The sequence below is a fragment of the Salvia miltiorrhiza genome, chromosome 8 (assembly GCF_028751815.1).
Source record: "Salvia miltiorrhiza cultivar Shanhuang (shh) chromosome 8, IMPLAD_Smil_shh, whole genome shotgun sequence".
In the NCBI taxonomy this organism is placed as follows: domain Eukaryota; kingdom Viridiplantae; phylum Streptophyta; class Magnoliopsida; order Lamiales; family Lamiaceae; genus Salvia; species Salvia miltiorrhiza.
The window spans coordinates 34,261,881-34,274,118 of record NC_080394.1 but is presented as its reverse complement, the minus strand read 5'-3'; the positions used below and the strand labels follow the sequence as shown (position 1 = coordinate 34,274,118).

At 34.4% G+C, this 12,238-nt stretch overlaps 1 protein-coding gene across 1 annotated transcript; it reads right to left on the bottom strand.

Moving 5' to 3' along the window:
* Positions 1 to 203: 203 nt before the first annotated feature.
* Positions 204 to 5,292, bottom strand: LOC130998378 (uncharacterized). Its single transcript, XM_057923798.1, has 6 exons — positions 5,032 to 5,292; positions 4,850 to 4,959; positions 4,121 to 4,182; positions 1,169 to 3,326; positions 999 to 1,092; positions 204 to 923 (listed from the first exon to the last, which is right to left on the bottom strand). Exons 4-6 carry the CDS (start codon positions 3,265 to 3,267, stop codon positions 204 to 206), a joined length of 2,913 nt encoding a protein of 970 aa, XP_057779781.1. The 5' UTR covers positions 3,268 to 3,326; positions 4,121 to 4,182; positions 4,850 to 4,959; positions 5,032 to 5,292.
* Between the last annotated feature and the right edge of the window lie 6,946 nt (positions 5,293 to 12,238).

The following is a 12,238-nucleotide window of genomic DNA, read 5'->3' as shown; positions in this document are numbered from 1 at the left end:
GAGGACCGAGCCTGAGATGATCCACTCGAACCATCACTCCTGAGTGTAGATGCCAGACTACCAACACCAAACAACCTCTTCTTCTTATCCAATCCACCTACAGCCTCAAGATATATTTTGGCCATGTCCACCGCCTGTGGCTCAGTAGATCCATCCACCGGCTGACTTTGTTGTTCCCTTAGCTCTTCAATTTTTCTCTACAATTAACAAACAAATTTGCAATTGCATAAGTAACATATAATGTATTCTTCATCATCAGTCAAATATGTGTCTTCTTCGTCTTCCTCATCGGCATCATCAATATCTATCAAACCACCACGAGGATGCACTATTGTGGTGTCATCATCTATGTCAGGGTTTGTTGGAGTCATTAAGTCATCTTCTTGAAAAGGTTGGTTCACTACAGTCTCTTCCACTGCATTTGGAACTTCAACTTTCGACCTAGCTTTAATCTTACAAACTTCCCACCAATCCTTCCTATCACTTCTCAAACTTGGGTATGTACAATAATATACTTGAATAGCTTGGTCAGCTAGCACAAATGGTTCATAACCACCATATCTACGTGTATGATTTATTGAAACCAATTTGAATTGAGGATGCACTGATGTCCCACGTGGTGATGGATCAAACCATTCACACTTAAAGAGTGTGGTCGTCTTCAGTGGTAGACCCATATACTCAAGCTCGCATACCTCCAGCAAACGCCCATAATAGTCGAGTTCACCATTCTCATCTGAACCATAACATTCACCTTTTATGCACACACCACTGTTCATACTAGCCCGATTAGTCCCATGCATCATCGTGTGAAATTTATATCCATTTACATAAAATCCCGGGTAAGTCTTCACCGTGACTAGGGGGCCATTTGCGAGAGCAATTAGAAACTCATTAACCACGTGATTTGCAGGATTTGACACCTATATTATGAGATAAATTAGAATCTATATTATGATTGTGTAAATACTAGATGAATAATTTAAGTCTCATATTACATATGATCGGAACCAATCTGAAAATTGGATTTCCATCTGACGGTTAATATCAGCTTCTGAGACGTGTAATGCACGCAATTCAGCCACGAAGAACCTAAATTAAACACACCATAAGTTACATAATATTTTATGATTATGAAATGAAAGACAATTTTATTAACTTAACTTACTTGAGATATGTTTGTGTCACTTCTTTGCAATTTAGTAGAACATAAGTATGAGCAGCGTGATACTCTTTTTCATCTAAGTATCTCGTCGTCATTTTTCCAAAGTATTGCCCAGGTTGCTTGAAAACTGAAATTCGATCTGGATGTCCATCAAATCTCACATCATCTCTTGTATTCAAATTACGAGGCACATTCCTATACCTCGTCCTCACATGCTCCTCAAAGTAATATGAGCAAAAAGTAGAAGCTTCTTCCACTATGTAAGCATTGCAAATTGATCCCTCCACTCTAGCTTTGTTTCTTACATTGTTTTTCAACTTGCGCAAATATCTTTCAAATGGATACATCCATCGATATTGAACTGGCCCTGCAAGTTGAGCTTCAAAAGCTAAATGAACTGGAAGATACTCCATAGAATCAAAGAAGCTGGGTGGAAAGATACGCTCAAGCTTGCATAAAGTGATAGCAATGTTGTCACTAAGGCGGCACACGTCTTCACATCTCAAGTTCCTAGAACTCAAATCCTTGAAGAACAAACTTAGTTCAGTGATTGCCTTCCACACATGTGACGGAAGCAATTCACGAAAGCCAATTGGCAAAATACGTTGCATAAACACATGGCAATCGTGGCTCTTCATCCCAAACATCTTAAGTTTGCTCATGTCGACACATCTTCCCATATTTGACACATAACCATCAGGGAATCGTAAAGTTTTGACCCATTCAAACAATACTTTCTTCTCTTTAGTGTCAAGCATGTAACAAGCTTTTGGATACTTGTTTGTCTCAACATTCTTTTCAAGTGCTGGTCTTGAGCAATATGTGTTTAGTTCTTCTCTAGATTTGCTTGTATCCTTTGTCCTTCCTGGTACGTTCAAAACTGTATTGAACACATTATCAAAGACATTCTTCTCCACGTGCATGACATCAAGGTTATGACGAATCAATAGGAATTTCCAATAAGGCAAATCCCAAAATATACTGCGCTTCTTCCATCCTGTGCCAACACCACGAGCAGCTGCTTTATTGATTGTTTCACTGTTCACCTCTGTTACTTTGACGAATCCCATCATATCTATATCAAACAATATTTCTTCCCCCGATCTCACTTGAGGTGCTACTGCAGTAATAATTTTATTTTTCAAAAAGTTTTTTCGATCTCTTCGAAAGGAATGGTTCATAGGCAAAAACTTTCGATGATTGTGGAACCATGATTGTTTAGCACTATGAGACAAGGTGAAGGAGTCAGTTTCTGTCATACAATGTGGACAAGCAAGTCTGCCAGCAGTACTCCATCCTGACAACATGGAGTAGGCCGGAAAATCACTAACTGTCCATAACAAAGCTGCTCGCATCTGAAAGTTCTGCTTCATTGACACGTCGTATGTAGGCGCGCCCACATTCCACAACTGTATCAACTCAGATATAAGAGGCTGCAAAAAAACATCTAATTTTTCCTTAGGATTGCGCGGCCCGGGAACTAACACTGTGAGGAACATATATTGTTCCTTCATACACATCCATGGTGGCAAGTTGTATGGTGTAACAATCACGGGCCATGAAGAATATTGTTGCCCTGATTGACCAAAAGGTTGGAAACCATCAGTCGATAATCCTAATCTGACATTTCGACTCTCTTCGGCAAAAGAAGGAAACTTTTGACTCAAATGCTTCCAAGCAGGCGAGTCTGCAGGATGACGCATTATTCCATCATCCACTGAAGATGCGTGCCAACGCATATCTGCAGCTGTAGCTTTGGATGCATACAATCTCTGCAGTCGAGGAGTTAAAGGAAAATAGAACATTTTCTTTACTACTACTAGAGTCCTTGAACTACTCGCAGAAGATGTATCACTTTGTTGGTAACGTGGCTCGTTGCAATGCTTACACTCAATATCCTCGCTATCCTCTCCCCAGAAAAGCATGCAATTATTACGGCAACAGTCAATCTTCTCAACTGGCAACCCCATTCCACTTAATAACTTCTTTGTGCTATAGAAGTTATTGGGAGCTAAATTGTGTTCGGGAAGGATTTCTTTTATCAATTCAAGCCATTGGTCAAAACATCTCTCGGACATGTTCCCCTCTGCCTTCAAACACATTAGACGAGCCACAAAAGATAATTGTGAATGAGTGTTGCAACCAGGCCATAACTCCCTATCTGCAGCACTCAACATATCATATAATTGTTGTGCTTCAGGATTAGGCGGCTGTTCAATATTGAAATGTGAAGCAGCAACGTCTATCACCATATTGTGGTATGTGCTTTGATCATCTTCATTGTCATCATCATCAGCAGCATCAAATTGATTATATTCGGTTGCCATCATTTCTAATTCGCCATGAAACCTCCAAATGTGATAATTCAACACAAACCCATTCTTTGAAATATGGTATTGGACATTCCTCGATGTATGAAATTTTATATTATCACATCTTCTGCACGGACATCTAATTTTATGTCCATCCATTAAATCTTCTCTACTGTTAGCAAAATCAATGAATTCTTGAAGACCTCTAACGAATGCGGGGTTGAAAGCTCCGTCGGGTAAAAACCGTCTATACATCCACTCACGATTTTCACTCATTTCAACAAATACCTAAAGAATATAAAGTCATAATTTATATAATCTACTAGGGGTCGATAAAAAAAACATTCCCTATTTTTTATTTTCTACCAAGTTATCGAACAAATGCCTAAAGGACACAAATTCAAACAAATAACATATACGCGGCTCCAAGCCATCACCACAGCAACAAAATGAGATGGAACACAGCCATCTCCCAACCTAATCTCCATTTACTACCTAGATACATGCTTATCTAATCATGCTCTTCGCCTCTCCCCCACCGGCGATAATACAAACACATCATCATGCTTATACAAATTCAATCAACATATATAATCCTAAATTTTATCAAATAAATTTATAAATAAAATTGCGAAAGACTAACCTTTCAGCAAAATCAAGTGAATATGGCAACAAAGTCTGACGGCTGCACAACTATAAGTTGATCTGTAAATGCCAAAGCAAAACTTAAGTCTACAGCACTAGTATTCGATTACTCCATATTTTAACTTAATAATAACATTCCAATTTCGCTGGTGATTCTACACAATCTGATTCAAAGTTTCGAAATGTATATAGGTTTGTGAAACAATAGACAGTTTACTACAATAAGATTAATTATTATTATTATTATAAAAAGACTCAACTAGCAAAATACCCATTAATAAAAGATACTAACCACCAACATAAAAAGGAATACAAAAAAGTATTAAGGAATCTGCATTTATCTCTATGGCTATTTAATCTTTATAATATGAAAATGACTATCTTGATATATTTAACTGATAACAAAAGTATTAAGGAATCTGCATCAATCACATACCTCAAGGAAATATAACAATTTCATTTCCCAGTATAATAATAATAATAATAGAATCCAATACCAAGACAAATTCAACTACATGAGCTCGTATGAAGAAGCCTGCTGAAGCATTTTTCTGTTGGTTTTAAAAAAAAATTGAGCTAAGAAAAAACAGTTTATCTGAAAAAACAATGGAGCAGGCTGCTGGATTATCCACTAAATTTTGGACATTTTCAGTATTTACAGCTTAACTTTTGACGTTCTTCTTCTTGAACTTACAAAGACAAATTGAAGATTAGGCAGCGGAAACACCTGAATAAGGATAACAAGATCGAAGCAGGCAGCAGGGAGCGAGAAATCAACGGGAAGAAATGGCGTCCTGCTTTTCAGTGGGTTCAAGTCTTATGAAAATACCTACAGATCTAAAATTGCCTTACATTAATATCTCGAATTATGAGATTTAAATGCGGAAAAGAGTAAATTGTGAAACGGACCAGATTTCTACGACGGAGGAAGCAACCGGAGCCGGCGTAGGTGCAACCGGTGGGAGCGGGGAAACCACAGGCGGAGGCGGAGAAGCTGGACGAGGTTCGGCCGGCGGCGGGGTTGCGGGTTGCAGTCGGCGGCGGAGAAGCTGGAGCAGGTTCGGCCGGCGGAGGGGTTGCAGGCGGCGGCGTGCTCACCGGCAGAGGAGCGGTGACGGGCGGCGGTGCTGTAGTGGCGATTTGGGGATTTTGGAGGAATTCGCAATTAGGGCTGAGATGAGAACTAAAGCAAAACAAGCGACGCGACTGAGGTTATTTAAAACCAATACCGACGGATAGTATCCGTCGGTATTCCGTCGCTCACAGTAAAATTAAATAATAATCTAAAAAATAAAACATTACCGATGGAATTGTCCGTCGGTAATATATTCCGTCGGTATTCCGTCGGTATATCCGTCGGAAAAAACCACCGAAAAATACGCCGCCATTCCGTCGGTGATCCGTCGGTGAATACCGACGGAATAAAGGTCCGTCGGTTTATCCGTCGGTGTTCGGCAGGTTTTTTTGTAGTGGTAGAGAGCGTAAAGAGAATAAATCTGCAGGAGCGTCTTATTATGAGGACTAAATGCCTCTATTTATAGGAGATACAAAGCTAGGGTTAGGTCATTACGTAGGGAAATATATATTAAATATATTTACAACACTCCTCCTTAAATGACTAACCCTAAAAATATGTTGCCTCATTAAAACCTTGCTAGGAAAAATTCAATGGAACAAAAACCTAGTCTAAGGAAAAAGAGTACAGCTGCTCCCCCTGAAAATGATCATTGTATATCTTTGAGTCGATGCATGCCAATCTTGTGTACTAACTTTCTAAAAGTCGATGTTGGTAACGCCTTTGTGAATAAGTCCGTCATGTTATCGCTTGATCGAATCTTCATGTATCCTTTGAGTTGCATGCAATTTGACTCCAAAGAAACTCTTCATTTGATGTTAGAGTCTAGATGTTCATGCCTTGTTAAAAACCTCTCCGTAAAAACCCTATAGGAAAAATTCGATAGAGGAAAAAAGTACAAGACGTATATTTACTCATATATTACACTAGTTGCCTCGTTAAAAACCTTAACTAAGAAAACCTTGTAGGAAAAAACTTAGTAAGGGAAAAAGAGTACAACCATTTGGCCTTCAGGGCCGTTGATCTTCAAAGTCTAATTTTCGAAACTATTTAAAAGATCCTGCTCCCCCTCAAGATAACAATCTTGAATGTGTTCAATATAGTTTTCGAAAATAAATTATCAACATCATCCACCAATTTTGAATTTCGATTTCTTTCATAACATAGACCAATTGTAATTTGCTTTGAATATAACCAATAACATGGTTAATATCATTTAAATTCTCCTTCTTGGAGAAACATTAAATCTTGCTAGCAAGTCAACTTCGAATTGTATATCATGCATGATAAAAATAGTGCTTCAATAGCACACAAGTAAGGAACTTCGGGTCCCAAGTAATTTCGTTATTTTATTTTGGTCTAGGTGAATGAATGTGATATAATCATATTCATCAAAGCCTTCTTCGGATAGGTCGATTAATTCATATAAAATACAGATCGATTAGTTTGAAATACTTTATCGAAAAGATGCTCGATCTACAAGTCGAGACAATACTTAGTTTTAACTAAGTTTTTCAAAACTCATCTTTAGACATGAGTTAACTTCCTCAAGTTTTGAATATTCACAAATGTTCTTTCTTCAGAAAGAATTCACTTAATCGATTATGGACTTTCACATATATGTCCATGTTTAATGACCTATATAACAATACAACCATAACGTCCATAAACTTGATATATTTATGTCAATGATTACTGCCATAAATGTTATATAAATAACGAAACATAATGCCATGTATAACATGAGAATATATTTGATTAATTTTGGGTTTCTCAAACCCTTGAGCTACTAATCTCGCTTAATTATTTTCATTTAGCGAGTTCAGCTCTGTCTCATTGATTATTTCTACATTTTTCAGTGCTTCTGACACACTAATATAACTATTTTGGATCCAAATAATCTTCGAGTTGAATTTGCAATTTGTTGAGGCAAAAGTGTTGTCGACAACTATGATTTTTCTATTACGATTCTCACATATTCACAAAGTTCATGGCAACTTTAGTGAAACCAAATTTTCACCATTTTTCATAATATTTGGTCTAGTTGTTTCGTAATCCCAATATTACGATAATTTAGTGCACGTGCAAAAATGTATTGGGATTATCGTCTTCAGGACGATCCTCTTCATGAGGTTTCGGAATTATTTGAGTTCTTTATTTGAATTTGTAATCCGCGGATATTTTATCTTGGGCACCAATAGGTCGTTTACGCTTCTGGCATCAATAAGCATTAAATCAATTTCGTCCTTCAGGGACTTCAATTATTTGTGGTGCAATATGATATATGTATAAGATTTCACTCATGTGGCAGTCAATAATAACTTGTTGAACTTCTAGTTCATTAATGCATGAATCTAACATAATTAATCCAACGAGAAATTTACGGCATTGTACAATTCATCATTCATATCTCCCCCTAATGCCGAAAAAAGTTTTAAGTTGGATAAATCAAAGTATCGACATAGGAATTGATCCTCAATTATTGGCTCTATATATGTATTTTTCACAAAGTATACATATAATTTTCATAGAGCTATGAGTGCATTTGAATGGTGATAAAAGAATTTAGTAGATGGAAAATCCTCTTCGGGAGGTATTTTAATCACGCACTAATTGTAATGTAGACAACCCAAATACTCAAGTCTTGAGTTATTTTTAAATCATTTGGGTGTATGAATTTGAAATTCATCTTTACATGATTATGTGATAAAAATAATAGATCAATGTATAATTATTCAATTCTCATAGGAAAATCAATGAAGCTCTTCCGGAGCCCACACAAAAATATTATCAATTTTTAATTGTATAACTCATATTCTCAATAATAGTTCAAAAACAATTGAATTGAGAAGATCAATTGCTCTTCAAGAGCTTGTAATATTTAAATTATGTGTATATGTTATTTTTCATCAAGAATAAACATATATCACCTAAAATATAAATTGTTCTTCAAGAACATGTAATATTCTTCAGGAATATTAATTGTGCTACTTCGGGAGCATCCATATTAATTCAATATAAAGTAAAGCAATTTAATAATAAATTAAATACTAAATAATAAGGAAATGCCAAAATAAAGCTTAAAATAAAAATTCAATCTCAATACTTTAATATTCTTCGAGAATATTAATTTTATCTCACATGTTCATCAGGAACACATTATATTTCATATTTAATATGAAGCTATATCGTTGTGTTTTCATCAAAGACTTCAACGATTTATTTTTAATAATCTCATAGATTATTAAGAATTATAAATTCATGTTTCTTCAGGAAACTATGAAAATATATTAATAGTTATAAACACTATATTAACAAAATGTATAATCAATATCAACAAGAGAACTCTTAGAACTTGATCTTCATAATCGTGACATTTAATAATATTCAAACTGATTTATACATATTCAAGCAAAAATTTAAAGGAAAAAGGGGAATTGGAGTGACAAAAGAATATGATTTGACTAAAATAGTGAATCCAAATAGATATAATTGCCACTACTGCACAGCCTGCACCCAATAATTCCTTATGCACAATTTGCCTTCAATTCTATTAAGTATAAGACAAAACTAGGGATTACTAATTGATAATTACTCCAAGTATCATGTTTCACTCTGATATATGATTTGCGATTATCAAATACAAGGCACAATTCATGAATACTCGTGAATTAGAGACACCATTATAAAATCGAATGTTTAATCTAAATGCAGCCGTCGTGATAAAAAAATGATTTCCTCGATGGAATGTCATATATATGAACATAGAAGTAATTAAATCTTACAATTCTAACAATTTCATAAATCAAAGAACATAAATTTATTAGAATATCGAATAGTACCTCGATGGAAAGACACGATTCTTTCCTAGGGCATATCTCCATACTCAGGATTAGAGATTCGATTCTTTTCAAGAGCATACCTCTAATCTAAATCAATTGATTTGAAATGCATACTTTCAATATTCACTCAATTGATTAGAAACTCGTGCTGATAACGTGTTGAAAGTAGAGAGAAGAGGAGAAGAATAGAGAATAGCGTAGAGAGCGTAAAGAAAATAAATCTGTAGGAGCGTCTTATTATGAGGACTAAATGCCTCTAGATATAAAGCTAGGGTTAGGGCTTAGGGTTAGGTCATTAAGTAGGGAAATATATATTAAATATATTTACAACAACATCTTAATTTTTTTTAGAGCTGATATATATTACATCTTAATTACTCCCTTCGTCCCACGAATCTTGATCAACATAAAGTAATAATAAAAGTGCATTACAAATGCAAACTACATGCATGCATGCCAACTGGAATTGATCATTTCTATGTGTTGATGATAGCCTGGATTTTTCTTCATATGTGTACAATTATCGAATAGGGAAACCTAATATTGTAAAAAATAATGGGAAAACCCCAATATGAATAGTTTGAAAGCAAATAAATAATACTCCCTCCGTCCCGCTTCAAATGTCTCCTTTCTTTTGGGCACGGAGATTAAGAAATGTGTAAAAAGTAGATAAAGTGGGTATAAAGTAGATAAAGTGGGTTGGTGGAAATTATTTAAATATTAGGTATAGAGAGAGAGTGTTTTGCCAAAAAGGGAATGGGTCATTTGGAGTGGGACAGCCCAAAATGGCAAATGGGACATTTAGAGTGGGACGGAGGGAGTAGCTATTACCTAAGGCCTAAAATTGAATATAAAATGCGGTGGTACAGTAAGCATGCAATGAATTGAGAAGAAAGGACAAAAACATACAACGTAACAAGAAGGGATCAGCAAAAACCTATTCCACCCTATCAACACATCACCCTCATCAATTTCTTCAATTTTATTGGCTCTCTCATATATAATTTAATTTAGCTATGTGTGTCCTACGAGTTTTAGATTTGACTTTTGCTGAGTGATTACGATCTCACGTATGTGAATATACAAAGAAAGGGAAAGAAATGGGAATATAGTCATTGGTCAGATAGCCTGCCCCAAAACAAATAAAAGTTTAACCGAATAGTGATCTAAGACTTCAAAAAAGGCCATTGATTACTTAATTAAGATTAATTATTCTGGTTGACACGAAAGATACTTGTTTTACCCTAACAAACATAATTTATGGGTAGAGCATGACTTATATTCAGAATCAATGAATTAACTATCAAATACCATATCAATGTGCAGTTATAACTATTTCTTAATTGGGTAAATATCATGTTTAATCTTAATTTATACATGCTTTATAAAAAATATCTCGAATTATAAGAAATACACCCTCCGTCTCACCATAAGTGAGACCCCTTTTTTTGAGCACGAGAATTAAGAAAAGCGTATTTTTTGTGTAGGTAAAAAAGTGAAAAAGTGTTTAAAGTGTAAAACTTTTACCCCAAAAGAAAAGAGTCTCACTTTAAGTGGGACGCCCAAAAAAAAAAGTCACAATTATAGTGGGACGGATGAAGTATTTTTTAATATCTCACACTATTAGATTGTATCAAAAATGTCTCGCGTTCATTTTTTGATCCCTAAAATCAAGACGTAGCTTATTGGATGTCGCCGTATAATTTATATTGTATATTTTATTATTTTAAATGACATGGCATAAAACGTCGTTTTGTGTCATATCATTGAAAACATGGTGTCATTTTGTGTCACATCATTTTATTCAAAATCACGTTGAAAATCAGTGTATCCAACGTGGACTTAATTTTTTTAAATGATATGACATGAAACGACTTCGTTTTGTGCCATATCATTTAAAATAATAAAATAAAAATTATACGATGGCATCCGGTGAGCCACACCATCACGGAGACCGAAAAATAGACATGGTACATTATAATATTTTAATACAAACTTAATAGTTTAGAATTAAAAAAAAAAATTCTTATAATTCAAGACATTTTTAATAAAGTGAGTATAATTTGAGATTTAATATAATATTTACCATTCTTAATTTATTTTTGATTGAAAATTTTCAAGATAATGCCGGCCGGGATATTCATATAATTAAACGGGCAAAACTCATCCAACTATAGGTTAATATTGAAAAATAATATCCAATGTATTGAAGAATTGAAAGTAAATAGCGAATTTCACCAGCACTTACCCTTTTACTTCCTCTAATTTTCAGTTAATAACCAAACAAGAATTATATCCCGATTTGTATATACTCAAAGAATGCATGTGCTTAGATGTGGTGGTATCTAATTGGTATCTCGTGCTTCCACTGCAAAAAAATTTCATTAATGGCATGAGACTTGGTAGAGCTATATGTTATGTGTGTCATAAAAATTAATAATATTTAATGATGTAGTTAATTATTAATAATTATATTTTAAAATACCACTAATTTTTGTGACACGAATATTAGCTACCAAGCAGATGAGATCCTCTGTCCCACAATATTGTGTGTATCACGTGTACCACTCTTCATTTCTTTATTTTATAAATTGTTTTTTATAAATATAAAAATTATTATATTATTATAAGCTCTAATTAGTATTTATCATTGAAAAATTAAAATTTAAAAAATTATATACCCTAACTTTGAATTAACGAACCCAAATAATCTATTATTAATTCAAATAAATATAAAAAAATAATTATAAACCCTAAATGGATGAGTGAACTCTTGTTAATTATCTTTATAATATATAAAAGCATAATGAATTAAAATGAAATAAAAAATAATTTATAAATATAAAGAAATGAAGAGTGATACACGTGGTACACACTATATTTTGGGACAGAGGATCCCATTTGAGCTACCAAGTCTATATCATTGATGAAACATTTTTTTTTGTAGTGCTCTAAAATGATTTATTATGTCAGGTTCATGGAATGTGAACCATTTTTCATGCAACACTGCAGAAACAATAGATATTTAAATTGCATAAAGAAAGAAACTATATATTCAATTAATGCTCGGATATTAGTTGGGAGTCACTTGGTAGGTCTAAATTAATTTAGTTGAGCTAGATACAGTTTTAACCACGAACTTTAAAATTGAAATGTAGGGTCCAGCTGACTTTTCACGACACAACCAATTTTTAGGAGT

Bases quoted from the DNA above. Each gene is read 5' to 3' on its own strand.
- LOC130998378 (XM_057923798.1), bottom strand. From the start codon at position 3,267: ATGTGTTTGAAGGCAGAGGGGAACATGTCCGAGAGATGTTTTGACCAA. The intron at 1,093-1,168 runs GTAAGTTAAGTT...TGTTTAATTTAG, and splicing joins GTGACACAAACATATCTCAA to GTTCTTCGTGGCTGAATTGC. The intron at 924-998 runs GTAATATGAGAC...CTCATAATATAG, and splicing joins CAGATTGGTTCCGATCATAT to GTGTCAAATCCTGCAAATCA.